The 27,916-nt window shown below is 41.1% G+C and overlaps 1 protein-coding gene across 11 annotated transcripts in view; it reads right to left on the bottom strand.

Moving 5' to 3' along the window:
• The window catches only part of ARHGEF28 (Rho guanine nucleotide exchange factor 28), a 314,565-nt gene that overhangs the window by 241,659 nt on the left and 44,990 nt on the right, over positions 1 to 27,916 (bottom strand). For 10 of the 11 annotated variants that reach the window (XR_010413099.1, XM_045896431.3, XM_064596234.1 and 7 more), the window contains exon 2: positions 3,582 to 3,625. Coding sequence is in view for 8 of the 11 variants with exons in the window: in XM_045896431.3 (XP_045752387.2) it covers positions 3,582 to 3,625 (44 nt within the window). In the remaining 3 variants the exon portion in view is untranslated. Of the gene's footprint in view, positions 1 to 3,581; positions 3,626 to 27,916 lie in introns of those variants that run through there. The other variant, XM_064596236.1, reaches the window with a different exon arrangement.

Below are 27,916 nucleotides of genomic sequence, written 5' to 3'. Positions count from 1 at the left end.
AATGCCAAGCCTTCGCCCTCCCCCCCCCCCACTCGTAAACATCAGTTTGTTCTCTGTACTTAAGAATTTGTTTTTTGGCTTGTCTCTTGTCTTCTTTGTTCATTTGTTTCATTCCTTCAATTCCACATGAGTGAAATCATATGGTATTTGAAAGTACAACATTCATGACACAAACCCTCAATAAAGTGGGTTTAGAGGAACATCCCTCAACATAATAAAGGCCTTATATGAAAAAGCCACAGCTAACATCATACTCAATGGCAAAAAACTGATAGTTTTTCTCCTAAGGTCAGGAACAAGACAAGGATGTCCACTCTCACCACTTTTATTCAACATAGTACTGGAAGTCCTAGCCACAGAAATCAGACAGGAAAAAGAAAGAAAGTCATCCAAATTGGTAAGGAAGAAGTAAAAGGTTCACTATTTGCAGATGACAAGATACGATATAAAGAATACCCTAAAGACCACCAAAAACCTGCTGGAACTGATAAATGAACACTCTACCATTTTTAGTAAGGATTCTCTTTAGTGACCAAGAAGCAAAGACCTTTGAATTTTAAAAATGAATTCTGATGGCAAAACAGTTTATAATCAAAGGAACAACAACAAACTCACCTGAACAAGGTGCCTTTTTGTGGAGGGTGGGTCAAAGTTGGGAATAATTTCTATCAAATTTTTCCTCATAATTATGACTCCATTTATGTGATTTAATCCTCCATGAAATAAATCTTGCAATTAATATTTTTAAAGCCCATCTTAATAAGATTTTTCATTAGCATACAATTATTATTTTGTAATTTGTTATAGGCCCTTTAAAATCTCTAGTTTTATTTGGGTTTTACCTTCATTATATACTTGCCAGTTCTAAAAGAACAAATCATAACAAATAGGATTGTTAGTACATAAAAGTATCAGAATAAAGACATCCAATATATTGCAGCTGAGGGGCACCTGGCTGACTCAGTCAGTAGAGCCTGTGACTCTTGATCTCAGGACCATGAGTTCAAGCCCCGTGTTGGGTGTAGAGATTACTTAAAAAGATAAAATCTTTAAATATATATGATTATACACATAGTAATATATATTTTTATATATATTGCAGTCAAAGAAAACATCATCTAAATAAATGCCTTAATAATTAATGCCTTAATGTCAATAAAATTCAACACAAATATAAATACAACTCTGAAAAAACACAAAAATATCAACAGTGTTTATATTGATGACAGGATTAAACATGGGGTTTTTTCTTGGTATTTCCAATCTTATATGAAATATAAATATGAATTTTAAAAATTAAATATTTACAAACCAGATTTTGTAAACTAGAAGCTAGAAGTAAATATTTATCAAACTTCTGAACACAGAAAAGCAGAGGGGAGGCCCGCCCCAAAATATAGAAACAAGTTTTACTATAGTTCTTATGTGTGCTCTATTTACATGTTACTAATTTGGTAAAAATTGGTTTAAGTCTTATTTTCATTATAATGTGTCCCCTCTGACCTCTCACTGCATGTGCCCAAGTACACAAATTGGCCGAGATCAGTTTGTAATACTGACATAAAATTTTAAGTGGGGGGGGAAAAATCAGGTTACAACATATATATGTGTGTGTGTGTAACCTGATATACACATATGTGTATATATGTGATATATATGATATATATATCGAGTAAGAGTCATATCAAACATAAAAATACATAATGCATTTCATCTAAGATCATTTAAAATTTCCACTTTATAATCCACTAAAAAATTACCAATTATGACACAATTGAATTTTATTTTATACTCACTGCAAGAACTGCTAAATTGAGACCAATTTTATCATGTATCATGCTGCTATTTCCCCATCTTCCATGTTACTGTGTGTTCACAGTAGCTTAGCTTTTTAATGACAAATCCTGGTAGAAACATCTTGAAAGCATTTAATTCACGTATCACCAACAATCACAACTAATTTTGTCACAAGTAATCTTAAGTGACAACCATATGACCATTACAACCAAGGACAGACATGCATAGGTAGTAACTACAACATGACATCTGCCAGAACGCACAGCGGATATAAGAACATCTCAATTTCAGAGATGTTAAAATGAGGGAGGGAAAAACTGCACCTTAGAATTGACAAAGAATTATTTTAATATAACATCTACTGGGGATGAGATTCTGAGTAATGTCTTCTTAACACCTTTCATGTATCTCATTTTATTCTAGTTAGTATATACTGTTTGATAATTTGAAAAAAAATATTTTTGCTTTTGCTTTTTAAGTCCCTTCTTTCCTTAGGCTATTTGTACTGACTCTCTAGTCTGATCATAATCGAATAGGTAGGAATCAAAACTGCTATACTATAGGATGTTGATCAACTACAAGATTTATTATCTTGATTAGGTTTGTGGGATTTGAGGTAGGAGAGCAGGACAGAATAAGTAGAGCTGAGGAGGAGGAAGATACCCAAAAGGGGAAAAAAAAAAAAAAGGGAAACTTAGGAGCTATTTACAGTTTAGCCTTGGACCATCTTCATCTTTAATTATGGCTGAGCAGAGCCCAACAGCCTACAGACAGTTTATGACCTGCATGTCGTAACCTAGGAAGAGTACTACAGACCATTGGGTAACCCAGGAGGCACCTCTTTCATTATTCTGACATCCATTCATTTTCATTTACTTTTTCTGCAGAGAATAGAGTGGGGGATGTATAAGGTGGGGGGATGGGTAGGGGGAGAGGGAGGGAAGGTGGGCTATCTGTATAGTGAAGTGTGGTAAGGGGAAATGAATAGATTTTAATTGAAGATTCTAATTAAGTTTGTTCTAGTTCCTATACTTCATTCTATTAAGGATTAACCTAAATTGAATTCATATTCTTAGTCTAGATGCAGTATTCTGGCTGAACTCCATGCACTGAAGAATCAAAGGTCACCTGAAACCAGTTCCCACATATACCCATCCATGCCCACCCCACCCCCACCAACTCAGTCAGATTCCAAGGAAAGAGGTTTTGCCCAAACTAAGGAGGGAAGATGAAGCCATATGCCATTTTACATGTGAAGAGACCATCCATTCACTTTCCTGTTACACCCAGCAATTGTTCTCAAGAACAGAATCCTTCCTCCCTCAATGCAGAAGGCACAACTGACCAAGCATCTCACTGAGCATCTCTGTCACCCCAATCCCCACCTATTCTATGGATGCCCCAGCACTTTGCCCTTTGAACTCCTATTTCATTTTAGCTGACACAAATGTCACTAAACCTTACCCCAAAAAAGACACACAGAGAAGATATTCTTGAATATTATCAGGATATCTTAAAATACAATGTTCAAAAATCATTCACATGAATGAAATGGGTATTTCTGGGTCCAGAAGTTATACAGTTTAAATAAAGCTCCTCAGGGAAATATCATTAAAACCCAGACCTTAGAACCAAGAGCCAATCAGTGTCCATGTGAGACAGTAACACTATTTTTTTTTTAAAGCCTCAACTCAACAGTGAGCCAAACATCTCTCCCCAGTCACATAGGTTTTGAGTGTTAGAAAGGGCCACTTAGAGCTGAAGTCCAGTGCGTAGGGACTTACATAAAGAGGTACTTCACTGCAGCTCAACTCCATGGCTTCTGCATCTGCAAAGAAAATAATGAATGAGCACTGTTATTACAGGAGGCACAATAACCAACCAGCACCACTGTGTCCTGCCCTGCAGTTATCAACAACCAGGGAGGAAGAACCACTGATAGGAAAACTGCAGACACAAAATCATGAGCGACAGGAAAGACATTCTATCTGTATAAAATACCCTCCCCATTTCTTCTTTCACATTAATTTCTACACATAAGGAAAACCTATCAACCCCAGACATTATCCTACTGATGGCTTCAAAAAAGAAATATTTTAAATATTTCAAGAAGCCAAGAAAGTCAACATAAACCTGTCCGAAATTTTGCCTTAGTTAACTCCTGGAATAATAGGCTCCTCAGAGGTTAGAATCGACCTTGGTCCAAATGAGGCTGGAGACCTCAGTGACAAGACAGTTCTTTGCCTCTCATCCAGAAGGCCAAAGATTTCAGTCTCATGCTTACACGGCGAGTAGGTACTCCACCGTTACCAACCTCTCCACCAGTTGGATCCAACCCATCTGCCTCTGGGTATGCCTGCTCCGTTAAAACACACACCCAGGGGCGCCTGGGTGGCTCAGTCGTTAAGCGTCTGCCTTCGGCTCAGGTCGTGATCCCAGGGTCCTGGGATCGAGCCCCGCATTGGGCTCCCTGCTCAGCGGGAAGCCTGCTTCTCCCTCTCCCACTCCCCCTGCTTGTGTTCCTGTTCTTGCTGTCTCTCTCTGTCATATACATAAATAAAATCTTAAAAAAAAATAAAAAATAAAACACACACCCAGTAACCAGCTTAAAGCTCAGTGTGGAAAAAAAAAAATAGCTAGCTTCATTCCAAAAGGGGTTCACTAACCACCTACAAGGGGCCAACCATTAGACAAAGATGATCAGGAAGTGGTCCAGCCCTCAAAAACCTGAGCTCAACAAGAAATACCTAAAGACAAAGTGAAGAGTAGGCTGCATGAGAATTCTGAAAGGGTCAAACAGTGAGACCCAACCACCACCCAAGTTCTGCCTCTGGGTCCCAGGCCAAACTCCAGCTGTAGTACCTTGGGGACATCTGGTAGGGCATATAGCAACCTGAATTGTGACATTTAGTACAGTAATAACCAAAGTAAACACTAGGCAAAAAGGAAAATACTCTAAGTTCTATTTTTATAAAAACCTTCAACTTCAGTTTCATTAATACTTCATATACATGCTGCAACTGGCACCCTCCTAGGTCACAAGGTATATTTCCTAAGTCATCTTCAGGGAAGACCAAAGGTCTAACAAGCTCATTTTCAACACATTGTGCCCTGTGGCAGTTTATGTAGACCTACTTAAACGTGCTTATGTATTATAATCAATTCTTAATGAAACTAACCTCATAAACTAGATGAATGGCTTAAGGATTCTAGGAAGGAAACTTCAAATTAAAAATAATGCTAATAAGAATATGACAAATGAGACTCTCATTCCTAAATATGAATTACTCATCAACCCCACTACAAAATAAAAATGACTAATCTAAGAACAAATAGATAGCCCTCCCAAAAAATCATCCATCAAGTATGTTTAAAATATGAAAGTATACCCAATAGCATACACCATGACCTCCTACCCTAAATTTATACTGGGCTTCAAGGTATCAGCAATTTTTTTCCCGATGTTTACAATCATGCTGTACAATTTTGATCCGTCAAAAAAATTTCACTAAACTTGATAAAGTCAGATCTTTTTAAAATTTCTACTTAATAGCAAAAGAAGTGTATTCTACAGGGGCGCCTGGGTGGCTCAGTCGGTTAAGCGTCTGCCTTCAGCTCAGGTCATGATCCCAGGGTCCTGGGATCGAGTCCCGCATCGAGTCCCGCATCGGGCTCCCAGCTCTGCGGGGAGCCTGCTTCTCCCTCTGCCTCTCTCTCTATCTCTCATGAATAAATAAATAAAATCTTTAAAAAAAAAAAGAAGTGTATTCTACAGTAAGTATGGTTTAAAAAGGAATGAAATACACAGAATATAGTAAAACCAAAATGTATTCCTTTGTGAGCAAAACTTTGAACACTATCGAATATTCTAATAAATCTTAGCACACACCAAGCTGTGTAACAGGTGTGCCATACACATAAAAGTACAGATGTTTTCCCTTACTCAGCTTTTTACACCTTGTCTGATGATACATCTAAAAGAAATCACTTTTGATGAGAATATGGACTTAATCTGAAGACTGAATTACTTCTTTATTTATTTTTTTAACAGAGAGAGAGACAGCGAGAGAGGTAACACAAGCAGGTGGAGCAGGAGAGGGAGAAGCAGGCTCCCCACGGAGCAGGGAGCCCAATGCGGGGCTCGAGCCCAGGACCCTGGGATCATGACCTGAGCTGAAGGCAGACGCTTAACCGACTTAGCCACCTCTAAATTACTTCTTTAATAAAAAGTAATGTTGTAGGGGCATCTGGGTGGCTCAGTCGGTTAGGCATCTGACTTCAGCTCAGGTCATGATCCCAGGGTCCTGGGATTGAGCCCCACATCAGGCGCCCTGTTCAGCGAGGAGTCTGCTTCTCCCTCTCCCCTTAGCCCCCTACCCTGCTCGTGTTATCACTGGTGCACGCTCTCTCTCTCTCAAATGAATAAAAAAAAAGTCTTGGAAAAAAAGTAATGTTCTATGGGAAAAGCATTCAACTACAATCACTGGTAGGGCAGCTGCTTGGATAAGAAGCTTGAAAAGCACCATGAGTGAAATTCATTCACTGTGTCATCCAAAGGAAAGATACTGTAATGAACTTGAAACTGAAAGCCCACAGAGTTCCACAGTACATCAATCATGGTTAATTTTATAGCAGGAAGAATTTCAGTTGAATAAAGCCAATTATACCCTCAAATTAAGGGAAAAAAAGAATTTCAAACCTGGTCCAATCTTTTCAATTTCTGCCATGAGCTGGGAAAGGATCATAAAAATCCATACACCACACTGAGGTGTATTGGTTATACTGTGGCAAAGTACTTTAAAAAGCTGTCAAACTTAAACATGGACTACATAATTTTCTCTTTCCAAAATAGAAGGTTCTGGTTTTTCTAAGAAAAGTGGCTATTTATGACATGTCTTTAAAAACATTCATTTTTCCAAATAAATAGCCTGTTCCATCAAGAGAGGGGTGATATTTTAGTAAGTGAAAAATATTTCAAAGGAAATTCAGGTTATAGATAGTACATGCCATCACAACATTTTGAAAAAGAGTATTAATACATGTTACCATTGCTTGGTGACTTTGTTGCAGTAATTAAAGCTTGCAACCTAGTAAAGCCCTCAAATCTGCAGGCTTTAAATTCTTGGAAAATAAAAAAGCTTTCAAATCTACATAAATCTTTCAAAACAAATATTTCATGGGTTTTCTATTTTAAAAATGTGACAAGTTCTAAGTTATAGGAGGACTGAGTGACATCAGGGGAGATGGGAGTTTGCGGTCACTTTTAAACATTAGGAAACTCATGTAATTGGTGGACGGGAGTAAAACATAAATCCCCTGATTTTTAAGTATAACACTGTACTTCCATTAAAATGTATCATAAAGAGGTTATCTGATTCAGCTATGACACACATTAAATCCAATTTCAAAGTAAAAGTGCTTTGAACCAGACACCCAAACTGAAGTGTCACAGAGTATTACTAAACAAAATAATGATCCATGTGTCTTATTACTTTCACTGACATTATTATATATCAATGTTTTTAATGAGAACAAAAAGGTTATGAATAACAATCTTCGTAGCTTTTTTTTTTTTTTTAAGATTTTATTTATTTGTCAGAGAGAGAGTATAAGCAGGGGGAGCAGCAGGGCAGAGGGAGAAGCAGGCTCCTCGTCAAGCAAGGAGCCCGATGCAGGACTCGATATGACTTGAGCAGAAGGCAGACACAATGGAGTGAGCCATCCAGGTGTCCCTAATCTTCATAGCTTTTTTTTTTTTTAAAGATTTTATTTATTTATTTGAGAGAGAGAGAATGAGAGAGAGCGCATGAGAGGGGGGAGGGTCAGAGGGAGAAGCAGACTCCCTGCCGAGCAGGGAGCCCGATGCGGGACTCGATCCTGGGACTCCAGGATCATGACCTGAGCCAAAGGCAGTCGCTTAACCAACTAAGCCACCCAGGCACCCATCTTCATAGCTTTTTAAATTTGGGGTAGGTTTTAGATAATACACTGTTGCCGTAGTACAATTTACAAATAAACACAATAAGGATACACAGGTTTTTTTGGGGGGGGGTTGTTTTTACTTCTAAGGGTACAACATTTGGCAGATCTGCTCCTATTAAATAAGCCTTTCTCCCCACTTATCAGGCAGTGGGTAGTCTTCCCAGTGGTTTCCACGCAGGCTTAGTAGGATAAGGAACGAGCTGTGGAGTGTGCCCAGGGCACCAGAGCTGGATTCTAGGCTTACCTAGCACAAAGGTGCATGGGAGTTGTACCGCAGGGCAGAAGGCAGTATCACACCACTTTAAAGCTACAAAGGATCCAGTTTCTCTACACTTTTCCATCATTATGATGCCAACTACATCACGTGAGGGTTTCCAATCTGCATCATACTATGATCTCAGCCAAAAGGTAAACATCAAGGGCTAGACAACATGCCCTTTCTACTTCACCTTACATATTGAAGAACTCCAATTTCATTATCCTGCCTACTCTATCTTTTGCCCTTTTTCAGTACAGACATTGAACAACCATTTGAACAGCAACTGTTTAGTTCTTGAAAGAAACTACATTTCACTCCTTTTAAAAATAAACTAAAACTAAAGTCCCCACAATTATCAGCCTTGGTCCCAAACCTTCTAAAAATCGCTCTCAGAATTTCTTGGTTGAGTTGGAGAGAGAATAATTTGTGGCAAGTGTATTATATACTCAATAAAATAATGTAACTTCAAATGGATATAGGTATAAAAAACAATATTCTCATTTGAATTTTTCTAAAAATGATCCCTCGCAAGATCTGCACTCACTTGCACAGATGCATGACTAAATCATGCCGTGCCACCTTTTACGTCAAGTTTAATAACAAAACCATTTTGTACTTCCCAGGCAAGAATATAACTGCCCACATTGTACACACACTAGCTTTTCACTACAGAAATGTTATGCTCTACACTTCATTTCCCAAAGCTTAACTTCTCCGTCTGCAATTTCAAAAATTCTCAGGCTCAAGTAGTTTTTTTTGTTTTTATTTTTCAAAAATGTTTCTTGAAAAACTTAAGGCCAAAGGATTTCTAGTGTTTCTGGCAGACACCAAAGAATGATTTAGGGTACACAGCCACCATTTTTAAGTTTACTTCAGAGGGGGGAAAATCTTGTGAAAAGAACATCAAGATGCAAAATCTTCAGTATTTCACACATATTAGAAAGAATACTTAATATTCCAGTGACATCATTTGCTAGTTACTTCTAATAAAAATTAGACCATTTAACAGGTGAAGAGAATATTCCAAATTAAAAATAAAAGAAAATATAACATTCAACTTATACAGAAAATTAATTGTTCTTGACTTTATGGAATTCTGGGTTTCTCCATATAAAACCCATGACTTTAATTTTTCTTTGAACACGCCCAAAATCCTTGGCTTGTATACCTCTTACAAGACCTATTAACAAATAATGGTCAAATATTTATTAATACTATTAGGAACTACATTTGGAAGGCTACTGTGTTTAGGCACCATGCTAAGTATTTTACAAACATCTTAGAGAATCCTCACAGCAGCCCTGAGAGTAACATGTAGGAGGTCTTACTCACCCGAATCTTTATTTACAAGGTTACACTGAAGCAAAAGTTACCTAAACCTAAAAGTAACTGTTAAATCAACTGACCCCTTGGAAGATGAGGAGCAACTCCCTCCCACATTTTTTCTTCACCTCACCTCCCCTTCTTAACACTGCCATCTATTCTCCAGGCAATCCCCCTTGTATGTCAGATGTTTTATAGTGTTTGTTTTGGTCTTGATGTGGTTACAGGATATCATAAATAAAATACCTATCACCCTAAGATAAAATTGGAAATTTTTTTTTTAAGGATGAAATAAAGTTAAATACAATTGAGAATAATATTTTTGAGTATTGGGAAACTCCTCAAATCATGAAATCGCTGATCAATGAGAATGTGGCAGAGATCCATTAACAAGTGAAAAAGTGATCATAATGAGATAAAGGCTTAAAGATAAGTTCAGTATTAAAGGAAGAAGAGTACGTTCTCCTCCCTACCCTATGAGAAAATAGAAGAACTTCTTAAGTATTTCTAATAAAAATAACTCCTTGAGGGGCGCCTGGGTGGCTCAGATGGTTAAGCGTCTGCCTTCGGCTCAGGTCATGATCCCAGGGTCCTGGGATGGAGTCCCGCATCGGGCTCTCTGCTCCTTGGGAGCCTGCTTCTCCCTCTGCTTCTCTTTCTCTGTCTCTCATGAATAAATAAATAAAATCTTTAAATAAATAAATAAATAAATAAATAAATAAATAATAACTCCTTGAGGCACCTGGGTGGCTCAGCCGATTAAGCATCAGACTCCTGATTTCAGTTCAGGTCACGTCATGATCTCAGGACTGTGAGATTGAGCCCCGCGTGGGGCTCCACACTCAGCATGGAGTCTGCTTGAGATTCTCTCTCTCCTTCACCCTCTGCTCCTCCCCCTGCTCTCTCTCCTGCTCTCTAAAACAAATCTTAAAAAGAAAAAAAAAACCCTCATACTAGTGCCTTGAAAATCAAATGTAATAGCATCAATTTTGTCAGAAAAAGTCATAATCCCCCCACCATCACTCTCTCTCCCCCTCACTTTCCCCCCACAGACACACACTTCATGTTCCTCCTAAGAGTAAGAATTAGCAGGTGAAAACTACACTTGCACTAGCATCCCACCAAACACAGCAGGCCAGATACTCCAGCTGCCTGCTTCGAGAGCCTGGACTCGTACCCATGATGCTCTGCTGCCTGCTAGCCACAGAAATCAAATATCGTTCTATAAACGATACTCATTTTCCTAATTCCGGTTTCATTTTCAAGAAAGCAGAACCCCAGGCAAATCTTTTTTCCACCACTCTTTCCTATAAGATCTTGGTCCCCATTTTAACGAGATTCACTTTAGGCACCTCCCTGACACCTGCTCTCCCCCGGTAAGAGGACATCCAGTGTTACCAGCTCCACTTTACAGGAGTAAAAAAAAAAAAAAAGCTTAGCAAAATTGCACCACTTCGCTGAGATCAAACCGCCGGAAGTGGCCAAACTGGCGTGTGAGTCCAGCCCATCAGATCTGTCCAGCCCAAGCTCTCCTCAGCCTCAGCACAAGGGGGCCTTTTGGAACATAACTATGGTCTCAAAGATAGCAATTTGCTTGGCTGAAAAGCAGCAAACACCTCATAGGAGTAACGTCTCAGGAGCAGGCTGCCCATGAACACCAGCTCTGCCCTCTTCCAAATGTGTGATTCAGGCCCATTATTTCTCCTCTCTGAGGCAGTCTCTCATCTGTCAGCAGTAATAGTAAGAGTGCCTGTCTCCTAAGATTTCTGTGAGGACTGAGATTTGACGCTAACAACAGAAAATACTTGGTGCCTGTCACAAGCACTCAAAGGCTAGCTGCAATTATTAAGCTCAGCTAAAGGGCTTTTTAAGCATTTGAATATTTTGAATGACCTCTAAACGTTAGACTGATCAAAATGACTCAGCACTAGCTGGGGCCAGACACATCTGAAATGGGTCCACCCAGCTCAGCCTCACCCCAGCCCAGAGGAAGCTCCAAGCATCAAGAATTCTGAATGGTATTATACCAGATATATGTGACTTTTACAGAGCTGAATATTGCCCCTACGGTCTGAAAACTCAAAGGAGCCATTACCACTGGGACAACTCTATTGCCATCTCGGGTTTGAAACCTTCCCTTGGAAATGTTGATTCTCAGCTCTGTAAACAAACCTAGGAGCATAGAATTCTAACTGTGTTTCACAACTGTTCTGCTAACTGGAGAAGGAGAAAAGAACACATCAACAACAGGGAGATAAGGCCAAGTCTAAGGAAAAGCCTCAGTCCTGGCACAATGGAAACGGGTAAGAAGAGAGCATATGAGAAATAAGCCTGTTAAATACACAGTGGTGTCTACAGAATGGCCTCAGACTGGTGTTATCTACCTGAGTTACACAGGGTTGAGCAGCTTCAAGTGGAGGAACAGAGTGCAGCCGAGGAAGAAGGGGAGACAGTCTGAAATGGTGCAGCCTAAATGAGAGAACATCTGTGAAGTACAAAGAGGAGTGTGAGCTAGCTCCTAACAAAATGTCCCTCCAATGATGAGCACAGGGTGTTATACGCAACTAATGAATCGTTGAACGCTACATCAAAAACTAATGATGTACTATTTGCGGGCTAATTGACAATTAAAAAAATAAAAAGTCCCACCAAAGCTGTCACACTCACTTGTATTTTGTAGGCTGTATTTGCATACAAAGCCTTTTATAAATCAATTAAAACAACCCCTTAACCATCTCACTTACGCTAGTGATCTGTTCAGTGTATCCTTCATCATCAGTGCAAAGCTCTATCACTCGGCATCTTGGGAGAGATACAACCTATCAAGTTGTCAATCCCTCTATCATGTCCACAAGTCAATTTGCTGTCACCTACTTCATGCCAAGCACCAGGGAGGCTGTCATGCGAAAGATTAAAATATATAACACCCTACCCACCCCTATCACTGATGAACTCACAATCTGGTTTGGATAAGATCTACATCCATGAAAAGCTACAAGTTTTAAGGAGTAATAGCACTGACCTGACAGAATATAATAGTGTGGGGCAAGCATGAAGTGGAAGTGAGTTCTAAATGGAATGGGGGTGGAGGACTAGCACAAAAAATAAGACTTTTATACATAATCCATCCCTAAAACACACCGAATCTGTGACAAAAGAGAACAGACTTTCAGGAGCAGAGGGTCCCTTGCCAGAGATTTAGTAACACTAACTGCAGAATTTGGTCAGAATTTAACAAAATACACTCCAGCTTTTCTGACAATGTGCTTTACTTTTGCTTTTTCTGCCTAACAACATACACAAACAAGTTTAGTGAGGATTTCATTGGTACTGATAATTCTCTACTTGGACAAATGACCTTATCAGAGTTATCAGACCCTTGCTTTTTTGCCAGCTTCTCATTTCTATTCTTTAATTTTCCACTCACTTTTATAAAGCAAGGAAATACACTGACCCTTGGACAACATAAGTTTGAATTGCTTCGGTCTATTTATCGATGGATTTTTCTTCGATACATATAGTCAGTGTTCGGAAGTTATTTTCTCTGCCTTATTTTTTTTAACATTTTCTTTTCTCTAGCTTACTGTGGTGTAGAAATACAATATATAACCACATGATTTCACTTATGTGGAATCTAAAAAAATAAAAAAGACAAATACAGAGAACAATAAACTGGTGGCTGTCAGAGGGGTAGAGGAAGAAGCAAAATACGTGAAGGGAATGATTAAGAGGTACAAGTTTCCAGCTATAGAACAAGTCATGGAGATGAAAACTATAGCTCCAAGAATACAGTCGATATTATATTAATGTATGGTGAATACACTTACGGTAAGCACTGCATAAGGTACAGAACTGTTCAATCTCTATGTAGTACACCTGTAACTAGTCTAACATTATGTGCCAACTCAACAATAAAAATTAAGACATTTTAAAACTGGTATAGCTAAATTAGTAGACCCAATTCTAGACAATAAAACTAGTGGACAGGGCACCTGGGTGGCTCAGTTGGCTGGGTGACTGCCTTCGGCTCACGTCATGATCCTGGAGTCCCAGGATGGAGTCCCGCATCGGGCTACCTGCTCAGCAGGGAATCTGCTTCTCCCTCTGACCCTCCCCCCTCTCATGCTCTATTAAAAAAAAAAAAAAAACTAGTGGACACATGTGTAAAACCTGGAGAAACTCTAGAATGATCATTTAACATTTAGAATTATGCCTTAAAGCAAAGATTAAAGGAAAGGCGGCTTAGCCTTAGAAATAAGATGAGTCTTGGGGTACCTGGGTGGCTCAGTCAGTTGAGCCTCCAACTCTTGATTTTAGCTCAGGTCATAGTCTCAGGGTTGTGACACTGAGCCCAGCATCAGACTTCCTGCTCAGCATGAAGTCGGCTTGGGATTCTTTCCCTCTGCCCCAACTGCTCCACACATGCGCTTTCTCTCAGGAAGGGAGGAAGGGAGGGAAGGAGGGAGGGAGGGAGGGAAAAGAAAAAGAAAAAAAAGAAATAGGACTAGTCTCTAAATGTTTAATTTAGTTCAGCACATTTACTCAGAACTTCCTATATGCTTATTACTGGGGGGGAAAAAAAAGTGTGTCTCCCTTCAGGTACATGTCAATCTATTTGACAAGAAAGGGCTTACCTATTGAAATGAAGTCAGTAAATCACCTAAGGAAAAGACAATACCAAGGGTCAAATAAAGCTCCTAGGGATCAGGAGGCAGAAATACTCTCATCTGTCAGTAGCTGAGGCATTGGCACGGCTCCCCAAGGAGATGGAGCCTAAGCTGAGCCTTCAATATACTCTATCCCAAAAGACATTTAGAAATGGGGCAGGGCATCTTTTCAGGTTCTCAAACGATGGGGTTGGTGAGATGGGGAAAAAACAGAAGAGGAGAGGGACCTGCTACTGGCATTCAGCACCTGGGAACCATGGATGCTCCATGTCTACAATGCCAGGCCAACCCTACATAAAGAGTCATTCCACCCCAAATGGCACCACAGATCTCTGTTGAGAATCACAGAGATAGACAACAGACATTCACCAGGTACACGATGAAATGGGAGGACATTTCAAGTGCAAGAAATAATAGGCATGACTGCATTAAGTATAAAAGTGTTGTTCAAGGAGGAGCGAACACCTCCAGAGCTCTTGAAAGTTTATGGGGTGGTGGTGGGACAGAAGGATGCAAACTTGTTCAGTGTCCCAAGGATACACCTCACTAAGGAATATGAACTTCAAGCCACTGAGTAGTTTTAAGCACAAGAAGGATGTGATCTGAATTGTGTTTTCAAGCGGCCACTGTGCCAGTAGGTGGAGGAGGGATTCTGTAATCAGGACACCATTGCTATCATTCAGGCGAGAGACACTGAAAGCAATGTCAGGGGCGTCTGGGTGGCTCAGTCGGTTGGGCGTCTGCCTTCGGCTCAGGTCATGATCTCGGGGTCCTGGGATCGAGCCCCGCATCGGGCTCCCTGCTCGGGGGGGGGGCGTGCTTCTCTCTCTCCCCCTACTTACGCTCTCCTGCTCTCTGTCAAATAAATAAATAAAATCAGGAAGGGAAGGGAAGGGAAGGGAAGGGAAGGGAAGGGAAGGTCGGGTCTGGGGTTTGGGGGTTGTTTTCTTTTTTGGGGGTTGCTTTTTTTTTTTTTCCTTTCTTCTCAGTTGGGAGAAGGTGCTTGCAAGGATGAAGGAAAGAAACCAGAGTATCAGAAGTGCCGGGGAGAACAGATACTGGCACTGGGTGCCAAGTGGCCGGGGATGTTCAATGTCCTACAACAAGGACAGTCCTGCGTAACTGCAGAATTGTCCCATGTCCTTCTTGGCCATTTGGACAGATTTTTAATTTTGCTTCTAATGGCTTTGGTATGCCTTTTCCTCAAAGAAGCTAGCCATCTTCAAAAAGTCTCCTCCAGAAAGGGCATTCCTCACAGGACAGTTCCTACATTCTAGAAAACCATATACTACATAATACTATCTCTACTGTAATTGCCCGGAATTAACAACTTTCTTTCTGTGTCTACCATTAAAATTCCTAGATATTTTTGTTTAAATTAGAAATTACCCAACTCATACTTTATAATATATATATTAATATTCTTTTTCAATAGAAATGCTAGGCCTCAGTATTTCAAAATTACTGTGGAAAAAATCTTAATATCTAATTCCACATTGATTCTGTTGGGGTAAAAGGTTTTATTTTTTCTCACCAAGAGAAACCAAAGAAATAAAAAAAATAAAACCTTTCTCACCAGGAGACACTAAAGAATAAGGCTCTGTGTACATACCTGCTGTGGTCTGAGTGTTTGCCTCCCCCCTAAAATTCATGTTGAAATCCTAACCCCCAGGGAATGGTATGAGTAGGTGGGAGCTTTGAGAGGTGCTTAGGTTAGGAGGGTGGAGCCCCCATAAATGGCATTGGTACCTTATAGAAAAAAGACAACAACAACACAGAACTCCCTAGCCCCTTCTGCCACTAGAACATGCAATGAGAAGCCTCTGACCCAGAAGAGGGCCCTCATGCAGCCCCTGCAGTCACCCTGAACTTGGACTTCCAGCCTCTAGACTATAAAAAATAAATTTTTGTTTATAAGCCACCCCGTCTGTGGTATTTTGTTACAGCAGCCCAAACAGACAAAGACAATGCCAAATATATGGTCAGTGCTTAATTGGTACTTCTCACATTAGGACTTCTCATCGACAAGACTACATTTAGTTCATCTCAACTCCAACATACACACATATGCACACACAAACATGTAACAGACTTACCTCTCATCTGCTAGTTCTCTATGTTCATATTCTCCTCTAGGTGCAAGGTCACTAACTGAGTAATATAATCCAGGTTCATAGGATAATAGTGAGGACTGTGAAGTCTCGATCTTCCCTACCAGTAGGCCATAACTTGACCCAGAACATTAACTGATGGGAATATGGAAGGAAAGCAGGACACACAGCTTGGGGCAAGTAGGTCTATTAGCCAAATTAGAGGAAATATGCAGTTCCCATCCTGTGTATTACACAGGTACCTGTATACATCACAGTTTTGTCTAGGTGTGTGGCCTAAAAAGTTAGATTACATTTATGGGGAAAACTTCATTTTGGCTGAGTTCACAGGGCATTTAGTAGAATACAGATAACATACAAAAAAAACCCAGGTATGAAATGAGCCCAGTCAAGTAGTTATATTTTTTTTAAGATTTTATTTATTTATTCATGAGAGGCAGAGAGAGAGAGCACAAGCAGGGGGAGCAGCAGGCAGAGGGAGAAGGAGAAGCAGGCTTCCCACTGAGCAGGGAGTGGGACTCGATCCCAGTACCCCAGGATCATGACCTGAGCCAAAGGCCGACGCTTAACTGACTGAGCCACCCAGGTGCCCCCCAGTTAAGTAGTTATGATTGGCAGTATGACTGACACCAATTCCAGACTACACTCATTGTCCACATTAGTCATGAGCTCACACCCTGGTATGCTCTCCTGATTCCACTTCCTCTAACTCTATCAGTTGTTGAAGAACCACTGTAGTTCTTCCCACTTTTCTCCATCTCTAGGATGCTACTCTGAACAGAAGATATCTTTCCCTATTTTGTAATCAACTAGCCATAGATGAGGCCTTTAGAATGCTTTCTTTCTGGCCCTGCCCATATTACCTGATCCATCTCTCCTCCTGTGATCTGAGTCCCATTAATTCCAGATAGCTAAAGGACTTGGTACCCACAGTAGTTCCCTCTTCACTGATGTGTTCAAATTTTCCTATTTCTATGTCCCCCTCCCTTCTGTCCTATGGTCAGCACTAGTCTTCTTTTTTTTTTTTTTTTAAGATTTCATTTATTTATTTGACAGAGAGAGACACAGCAAGAGAGGGAACACAAGCAGAGGGAGTGGGAGAGGGAGAAGCAGGCTTCCCGCTGAGCAGGGAGCCCGATGCAGGGCTCGATCCCAGGACCCTGGGATCATGACCTGAACTGAAGGCAGACACTTAACGACTGAGCCACCCAGGCGCCCCAGCACTAATATTCTAATGTGAATAAGCCAGGGTCCTTGCCCTAGGGAACTCCTAGTTTACTGGAGAAAGCACACAATGAAACAGCTAATACCATGTCATACCATGTAATGTTACCATGTAACATTAGAGTAAAGAGAAGTATCGGGTGCTGGCAGAGAACATGGGAAAGGCATTAATCCTGACAGGAATGAGCAGGGTAAGCTTGTTCTTACAAGTTCACAAAGACTTGTTAGATGTTTTTAAATCTAAACTTCCTCTCTGTCTATATGATGGATTAAATAACTTGAGGACCCTATTGTTTAAAATATTAGCTAGACTATTTTTAACAATTAATTCAAATGTGTAGTTGAACTCTCAGTAAGGGAGCCTTCCACAAATCCTTTAAGACCCATCAAAAAATCATTGTGATCACCTACTGAGAATCTTTACCCTGAAAAGTTATGCTGGTCTCAGCCAAGATGACTGGATCTTAATGGCCATTGAGAGCAAGAGACAAAGTTACAGATCCACGTGTGGTTGAGTATTGGAACTGAAACTCCTGTATGAGACGTACAGCAAAGGGCTACACCTTTAGTCAAATACAATATTATGATGTAGCAAAAGGAAAAGAGAAGGAACTTTTCTGTTTCAGTCCAAGCCTTTGCTAAGGAGGAGAAATGATGTTCTTTGGACATCTTCAACTGCAAAGTTTACATACAAGATAGTCCCATTTATGGGTATGCATGCACTTAGAGTTAACTCTGAATTATAAGACTCCCACAGTTGACGTGTCATTAGTCATAGGCTTACAATGCAAAATCTTGAGACAGTTGACAAAGCTACTGATCATGAGAAAGACAATAAAACAGTAAAATTAGACCCTCAGAAATTCAAGTAATAGACTAACCAAACATTCTGCAATGTAAATATGTTTAAATAAAGATTCTAAAAAATAACTTATGAACAGAATATGATTTGCTCCTGGCTGACTTGACAAGGACCAGGCTGCTTTGACTAAGACCCAAATAGAACTTCAGAAAGTAATAGGTTGAGTGTTTGAAAATTCACTAAACAGGTTAAGTAGCAAAGAAAGGAAAGTCAGGAAATAATCAGTGAGCTGGAATTTTGATCTTAAGAAATTACCCAGAATACAGCACAGAGTCAGAAAAGGTGAAAAATATGAAAGATGTTAAGAAACACGAAATCTGGAATGATAAAGTCCAGTATACATTTTATAGAAGTTCCACACTAAGAAAAAAACAACAGAGGATAAATAATACTTAAAGAGGCTTTTGGAGAATTTCCATCAGTTGATAAAATTCTCAGATTCTGAAAATATATGAAGTCCCAACAATTCTACATCTACATACATCAAAGTACAGCATATCTTAAAAAGGTATTTTACCAAATCACATCTATTGTGTGGTTTCATCTTAATAATGAAAATCATATATTTTATATGATGACTGAGAAAAATGCAGAGTATAGAGAACTGTTCATATTGGTTATAATGTGGAACTGCAAGGAGTGATTAAAAAAAAAAGGTCTTCAAGTTTTTAAAAATACTCCTCTGACCTATATTAAAATGTATAAATAAGACACGTGGTCATTTTTTAAAATGTTTACGTTTTTAAATTTTAAGTTGTATTTAATTTGAACTTAAATTTAACAGTTTAAGTTTTATGTTTTGAAATTTTTAAATCTGAAAAACAAATTAAACCACAAAAGGAAAATCACTAGCACACCTTGGCTCTACATTTTTAAAGCTGTTTGCTTCAAGGCCTCAGTTTACTTATGAGTAAAAAATGGGATGGTAGTTTCTACTTTGCCGAACTGTGTGGAAGATCAGATCAGCTACTAGAGGTGAATCTCCCCATGTTGATACTTGGAATTCCTTATTTTAAAGTAAAATGTGCCTCCCCCAATTTTCACCCATTTGTCCTACACTGATTTCTGAAACTCTACAGAACTAGGGTCATCCCGTTTACCTCACAATCTCTGAAGACTACCTATCAACACTTCTCCACTCCTGTAGGTCTTCTCTAGGAGGAGAACTGCTCCCTCCATGACTTCCCTCACATCACTGTTTCAAGCATTTCTCCATATATGAGGCCCTAACTAGTCCGCCCTTACTATATTACTAGTTGTGTTAAAGACAGTACCACCCCTCAGGCTTAAAATCCTAGACCATTTCTGATTTCTCTCCCATCCTCATTCCCCACACTCCTTCATTCACCAAATAGTCACTACTGGCACTCTGTCTCCCTCGCATCTCTTCTTTGTTCTCACTATAATCTAGCAAGCCCTTCCTTTCACCTCTCCCTGCCAGAATATTCCAAAATAGTCTGCTATGTGGTCAGCTGCATAATGTCCTTCCTACTTCTAACCCATTTTGGATATTGATGCCAGGTTAAATAGTCAAAATTATTTCCATCATTTTACTCCCCTGGTCAAGAACAAACCTTACCCTCTGGTGCCTATCAGATGAAGTACAAGCTCCGCAATGGGCATCCAGAACCTTCCACAATATTGTTCATACTCATATAACCCATCAATCACCACTTCCACACACAAATCTCACTTACACCCCAGATTGGCTGCCCCATGAAGCCATAGACACCCAGGCTCTATGAAGATGGCCCAACCCAAACCTTTTACCTCCATGAATCCCTCCCAAATATTCTAACACTGTTAACATGCCACACTAGGGTTTGAATCTTGGCTCAAACACCTACTAGCTCTGTGACCTTGAGCTACCTACCTATCTCACAATACCTATTGTAGGATCAAATGGAGTCCAGTAGACAAAATACTTGTAAGAGTACTGACGTCCAGTATCAAATTCCAGGACCTTCCCTCCTGCCATGTCCCAAACGACCTCCCCTATATCTTTTATTTATTCTATGATCTAACAATTATATCTTGGTACTTTTTGCTCAATGTTTCATGGGTTTATCTTATCTCCCAGCTAAATCTTTTCTCCTTTGCTGTGCTCTGTGTACATCAAAATATAACTAGGAGACTAAACCCAGTCATTATATTTGACTAGGACTGGAGGACAAAAGTGTTTTTGTAAATACTGCTTATTCATTAAACAGTATCTGACCATCTGCTGGGCACGAGGATATTATGTGCTGAGGATATATAATTAAACAAGAAACAAAAACCCTAGCCCTTCTGAAGCTTACACTACAGTTTATAGACAACATAGCAAAGTATATTTTATGGTACACTTCAAAATGATATGTATTATTTTTAAAATGGAGCAAAGGAAGAGAACAGAGTGGAGAGGTGGATAGTGGGGCACCATTTTCAATGTAGTGGTCAGGGCAGGCGTAGCTGCGAAGATGATATTTGAGAGAGCAGGGCAGACAGCTGGGCTGAGTCTCATATAAGAGCAGCACAGAGGGGGAAATCTGGAAGCAAAGCATGAACACATGCATTGTGAGTGACATCCAGGAGTCAGTGTGAGGGAAAAGGAGAGCAAAGGATGAGGACAGGGGAAAAACAAAAATCCTGGTCACACAAGGCCTTGTAGGTCATCACATGGACCTTAGCTTCTGTGAGTGTGAAGAAGATCCACTTGAAGGTTCTGAGCTGAGGAGTGACATGACAGGACATACACACTAAACGGTATCATTTAATTCCTATGCCACAGGCGGGCTGAGAGGAGCCAAGGACAGAGCAGGGGGCTGGTTTGCAGGCCCTTGCAATAATACAGCAAGAGATAATGGCCAAGACCAGGGGGTGGCAAGGGGGGCTGTGAGCACTAACTGAGTTGTGGACATGTTCTCAAGGTAAGACCAATAGGATTTCCTAACAAATCAGAAGTGGGATGTGAGAGACAGAGGAGGTCTCCCGAACTGGCAGGCGAGCTCAGGGTGGTACTGCCATTAACAGAGATGGCAGTGTAGGTGGTGCAGGTGTAGCAAGGAAACCAGGATCCCCGTTTGGGGCACATTAAGTGGCAAATGCCCACACGGGCAGACCTGTCACGCAGGCACTGAGATACCCAAGCCTGCAGTTTCTTCTGCCCACCAAGTCCTTTCCTGAGTCACGCCTATAAAAGCACTAGTGGGAAGATGAAAGTGGTTAAAAGAATTAGGAGCAGAGGCCATGCCCCTGTCCTTGCGGATTTGGCAGTCGGAGAAGGAAACACAGCAGCTATTCCTGAGCCTCTGGCACAGCCAAAGCTGGAACAGCAAATGCCATCCTACAACACACTTGGAAGGTATCCAAGCAACAAGGTGGGTTACATCCAAAAAATGGTTCTAGATGCAAAACCATGCCATCATGTGGACCAACCAGGTTCCAGCTCCATGTAGGGCAAAAGCAAACCGCCTCTAACTCTTCCCTCTTACAGTTCTGTTCTCCAGGTAGAATTTGGTTTACAAAGCTATTTACCTTGGAGGGGCACCTGGGTGGCTCAGTCGGTTAAGCATCTGCCTTCGGTTCAGGTCATGATCCCGGGGTTCTCGGATTGAGTCCCGCATCGGGCTCCCTGCTTAGCGGGAAGCCTGCTTCTCCCTCTCCCTCTGCTGCTCCCCCTGCTTGTGCTCTCTCTCTCTCTCTCTCAAATAAATGAAATCTCTAAAATAAAAAAAATAAAAAAGCTATTTACCTCGGAGATGTTTATTTTCCAAAGGAACAGGAGTTTGGGTTTTCTAACAGTCAAGGAAGAGGACCAGACTAAGAACAGGGCGGCCCGGGTTGGCCCTGGCTGCCGCCCCAGGCCCCGCCCCGCCTCTGCTTCAGGACTGGGTTTCTCCATGTGTAAATACTACCACAGCAAAAAAATATTTTCCACTGCCTACACACGGGGCTTTAGGGAGGATTCATGAATTAGTGTGTATAAAACACTATGAGCTATTCAGATAAAGCGACAATGAAACTCCCCTCGTAAGTTTCTGAGGCCCAGAGTGATCTCTTTTCCCCACAAACTCCACAGAAAATCAGACAACCATCTGAAGTTACCCTGTACCTGACTGAAGAGACAAAATGAAGTCATGTGTGAAACCTCTTTGTGAAGTACATTTCCAATATAAGGATTTCTAGAAACAATCTCTCGAAATAAAAATACAGGTTAAAAATCACTTAAAAACCAACAGAAAGAGGTAGCTCTAGTAAGGCTCCACACAGGAGTTAAATGTGTTGACCTGGGAGCCAGAGTGAAGGCAAACTCCTAGCTGTTGGACAAGCTAGAATCTTAATTCCACCACAGGAGAAAATATGAACTGCCGCCTAAGGGCCACAGAATTAAGGGCATGGTAAGAGCCATCCATGAAAAGAGCTTTGTTGAAGGCTTTTTCTCCTGTTTTCTAAAAGCTGTCCAACTCCACTCAAACGATCACAATTAACACTGACATGAATAGGCCACTGTAGGGATTCTGCTCATAATCCAAAGAGATGGCTTTCCCTACCCACTGTGATTTTACATCAGTATTCAAGCAACCCTTGAGGGTCTTGTTCCTGGCTCAGAAATGTGCCGAAGACCAGAGGAATGCACAATCTGGAGGTGAAGTCTTTCCTTAACAAAGCAAGGACGTGCTTGAATTACTGTGAGCGTCATGGTTTAGCACACCTCAGCTCTTCACTTCAGAAACAGAGAACCGAGGGGTAGCTAGAAAAGGATCAAACACAGAAAGGGGGCAAACAGGCTACCTGCTAAAAATGAAACCACGGTTAAAATGAAATCTAAGCCAAAGATTCGGTGAGCTCATTCTGACAGTGTGTCCTGAGTAGGCCGGCATGTTCACCAAGCTATGGAAACCAGAGGCAAGGGAAGTCTGACGACTCACTCAAGGTCAGTGAGTTCTAATCCCTCATCTACTGATGACTCATGGTAAATTCCAGATTTCCAGTTCTGTGTTTACTGCACACTGGCACTAATCTCCGAATTGGTCTCTCTCCCTTCAGCTCCAGCTCCCTCCAGTCCTCGTGGCCTAGGACCAAAACATCCAACTTCAAATACTGCTCTGGGTGTCCAGCCCCTTAGCCTACCTCAAACCGCTCAGGGGCTCCCCACTGCCTAAGGAGGAAAGGTGCCACTTTTGTACCTGCCATTCAAGGCCACCATGAGCTACAACCCCGCCCAGTGCTTCACACAACGCTTCCTTCCTTTCTTCTCTAGAGCAGACATTTATAGGGTTCTGGCTGTCTAGCACCCTTCCCTTGTTAGCATCTGGCTCTCCTCTCTGAGGAACTCCCATCGTGTACAGCTTTGATAGGAAGTAGGATCTCATCGCCCTTACAGAAGCCAATGGGAATTCATTCTCTCTCTCTCTGCCCAGTGCAGCCAGGGGTGGGTACATGGGTAGGGTGCTTAAGCAGGGGTCTACTCATCGCTCGGCATCAGGGAAATCCAAATCACAACCTCAATGAGATACCACCTCACACCAGTCAGAATGGCTAAAATTAACAAGTCAGGAAACAACAGATGTTGGTGGGGATGCGGAGAAAGGGAAACCCTCCTACACTGTTGGTGGGAATGCAAACTGGTGCAGCCACTCTGGAAAACAGTATGGAGATTCCTCAAAAAGTTGAAAATAGAGCTACCATACGACCCAGCAATTGCACTACTGGGTATTTACCCCAAAGATACAAATGTAGGGATCCGAAGGGGTATGTGCACCCCAATGTTTATAGCAGCAATGTCCACAATAGCCAAACTATGGAAAGAGCCAAGATGTCCATCAACAGATGAATGGATAAAGAAGATGTGGTCTATATATACAATGGAATATTATGCAGCCATCAAAAGGAATGAAATCTTGCCACTTGCAAAGATGTGGATGGAACTGGAAGGTATTATGCTGAGCGAAATAAGTCAATCAGAGAAAGACATGTATCATATGATCTCACTGATTTGAGGAATTCTTAATCTCAGGAAACAAACTGAGGGTTGCTGGTGTGGTGGGGGGTGGGAGGGATGGGGTGACCGGGTGATATACATTGGGGAGGGTAGTGCTATGGTGAGCGCTGTGAATTGTGTAAGACTGTTAAATCACAGACCTGTACCTCTGAAACAAATAAAACATTATATGTTAAAAAAGAAGATAGTAGGAAGGGAAAAATGAAGGGGGGGGAATTGGAGGGGGAGACGAACCATGAGAGACTATGGACTCTGAGAAACTGAGGGTTCTAGAGGGGAGGGGGTGGGAGGATGGGTTAGCCTGGTGATGGGTATTAAAGAGGGCACGTTCTGCATGGAGCAGTGGGTGTTATGCACAAACAATGAATCATGGAACACTACATCAAAAACTAATGATGTAATGTATGGTGATTAACATAACATAATAAAATAAACAAACAACAAAAAAAGCAGGGGTCTACTCTTCAATAAGACATGACATGAGGGCAATTAGGATATTTTTGCACCAAATTGTTTGTTGTTGGCACCCAAGAACTAAGGCTGAGGTACTCCCCAGCTTCTTTCTTACAGCTTCCATTTATAAACAGGCCATTCTCCCCAGGATGGCCTAATTCAGTGTCCCCCTCTCAATACCATGTGTATACTTGTAACCCTGTGCCCTCTTCCTGGGAAATACAGGACAGAAGTTCCCTAACAGGGCTAAGCACAAGGCAGGAACACCAAACTCGGTCCAGGAGCTGGGCATGCTGCACTGAGAAGGATGAATACAAGTTAAGCAGACTGAAGGGAGAACGGAGGGGGTTGGGGAGAAAGGCCGCATTCCAGCACAGGCACCGAGGACATGGAACATTGCAAACTATGTGTGAGGATTCAAAATCCTTCTACAGAGTTGTGCACAAGATACCAGGACCAGAGCTGCAACTAGAGACATAAGCCGCACATTGCACACCGTGCCAACAATTTTAGTCTCCATCCTGAAGGTTAAGGGGTGAATTCAAAGCACAAATACAAAGCCAAAAAGAGATCATAGTTCCATTTTTTTTTCCTAATTAGCTCTTTGAATCTCCTAAAGCTTACTCTTAATATACACACTTTCCTCGGGGCGCCTGGGTGGCTCAGTTGGTTAAGCGACTGCCTTCAGCTCAGGTCATGATCCTGGAGTCCCGGGATCGAGTCCCACATCAGGCTTCCTGCTCGGCAGGGAGTCTGCTCCGCCCTCTGCCCCTCCCCCCTCTCATGTGCTCTCTCTCTCAAATAAATAAATAAAATCTTAAAAAAAAAAATACACACTTTCCTCTATAAAATACAATGTAATATTAAGCCAAGAGACCTGCTTTAGTTAGATTCACTCCAAAATGATTTCATTTTTTATATATATAGCACCTGGGGAAAAAAAATCAACCCATCAAATGCCTGAGCAAAGCAGTAAAGAGAAGTAGGTGTGATTTGTGCAAGGTAGTAAAAAGAATCAAGTCAGGAAAGAGGCACGCACCCCTGGATTAGAGCTCCCGTTCTGCCTCAGTACATGTGTAACTTTGGGCAAGTTATTTAACCTTGTTAGGACTCATCTGTTTATCTGTAAAATGTAGTTAGGATACCAACAGCTGTAAGAGTGTTAGGGTGAGGAAATCAACCTTACATAAAGCACTTGGTACACACGAGTTACACTCTGATGCTATCCTTTTCTTTCCAAGAAACTTTTCCCCAACAATGCCCTAAGTTACAACCTGTCCACTACACCCTGATCCATCACTGGAAACCAAAGAGCCAAGAGTAAGGAGATTTGGGTTCCTACATCTGCCATTTTTTTTAACTGTGTGAGTGAAAGCTCAACCACTTGGGAACTCCATTTCCCTATGCATAAAATGGGGAATGTAGGGGCACCTCGCTGGCTTAGTCGGTAGAGCAGGTGCCTCTTGATCTCACGGTTGTGAGTTTAAGTCCAACGCTGGGTGTAGAGCTTACTTTAAAAAAAAAAAAAATGAATATAATTGCTGCCCATTCCAGGACATGTAAGGATTAAATGAGATTCGTGGAAACTTCAGAATACCGGGTATGTAAAATATCGCAAAGTATTTGCATACTTATAAGTGACCTTCTCAAAGTTATTTCTGACACCACCTTTGAATTTCCAGTTCAACCACTTTCCTCATGTCATTCATGAACCTACAAAGACTCTTTATTGCTTATTACGCCTCTAATTCTGTTTGGCTTCCGACCTTCCTTAACATAGCCCCACCCTACCTAGCTCTCTAGTGCTATTTCCTTCTGCTCCCCCAGATTATCACAGTATCTCTCTCATGATCCACAGTGATACCCATTCCTGCAGTTTTGTTCATACGGGTTCTCCTGCCTCAAGCACCCACCTCTTATGCCCTCCATCTACCCAAGTGGGTGATTTTCTGAAGCCCATCTTGCCTTGCTGCTCCATTACACCTGATTACTCCACAGGTAAGAATTCGTTCCTAGCTCTGAACTCCTAACCAGAAATCTTCGACTTATTTTTTTTACTACATTCTGTAATTTCTCTTTCTGCTTGTGCTATCTCTTCTTCTTGAGGGAAAAGATGTGTTTTATACTCACCCCTAATTCCCTAAAAATTTGGAATAGTTGATTGAACACAGAGGAAAACATGGACTGGAGGTTCTCAAACCTCTTTGCTCATCAAAACTTCTATCCTCAGCTAATTTCCAGAAACCCTTAACAAGCACCTACTTTTTGGTCAAAAGAACCAAGGTGAGTAGAGCAAGTCCCTCCATCTTACAGGCTCCAAAGACAAATAGGTTGACACCAGACTTGAGTACAATGGAGCATGGGAAGCCAGGACAAGCCATGGTTGTAGCACATGGTTCTATCCCAGAATTCACACCATAGCTGTAACACAGAATCGCCTCTTCCCTTCTAAGAACTGAACCATAATAAATAGACAAAGACACACTTCACACATTATAAGATGAGTAATATATGGAAAATAACCTAAAGGTCCCACTTCAAGAAAAGAATAGTAATAGAGAATTTTATGCAGCCAATGAAAATAATTTTGGAAGAATAATGAATAACAAAAACATTACCAACATAAAAAGTGAAAAACAAAGGACGTTCCAAGTACATACTATGTGATTTCAACTGAGATATCATGAAACAGGGGCACCTGGGTGGCTCAGTTGGTTGAGTGTCTGCCTTCAGCTTGGGTCCTGATCCCAGAGTCCTGGGATCAAGTCCCGCATCGGCCTCTGCTCAACGGGAATCTGCTTCTCCCTCTCCCTGCCACTCCCCCTGCATGTACTCTCTCCCCCTCTGTCAAATAAATAAATCAAACCTTTTAAAAGACAAATAAGTAATAAAAAATAAAAAGTTATCATGAAACAAGTTGTTACTGACTGCACACACTAACTATATACCACACCCTAACTGCTAACATTTTCACATAGTGATAGAGACAAGGGCAGCCTGGTTGAGACCTGTAACATCCCCCATCATCTCTACCCGCTTCCTCCAAATGCTACAACTTCAGTAAAACAATGTGTTCTGTTTCAAGACAAAGCTCTGCCCTTCCAGTAGAACTGCTTTCCCTCCATTCCTACTAAAGAGAAGAGTTTGAGTTGTCTGTTTACATGTGTTACTTATTTATTCTGCACACTAATGTAGAGAGTATCATGTTCATTTTGTGGGAGACAAACAGACTGAGGTCCTTAAGGCACCGGCTAA

The sequence above is a fragment of the Mirounga angustirostris genome, unplaced genomic scaffold (assembly GCF_029215605.1).
Source record: "Mirounga angustirostris isolate CCGP_5_RB_7025 unplaced genomic scaffold, mMirAng1.0.hap1 SCAF_7, whole genome shotgun sequence".
NCBI lineage: Eukaryota > Metazoa > Chordata > Mammalia > Carnivora > Phocidae > Mirounga > Mirounga angustirostris.
Note: the sequence above shows the minus strand (reverse complement) of the source record. Positions and strands in the feature narration are given on the sequence as shown.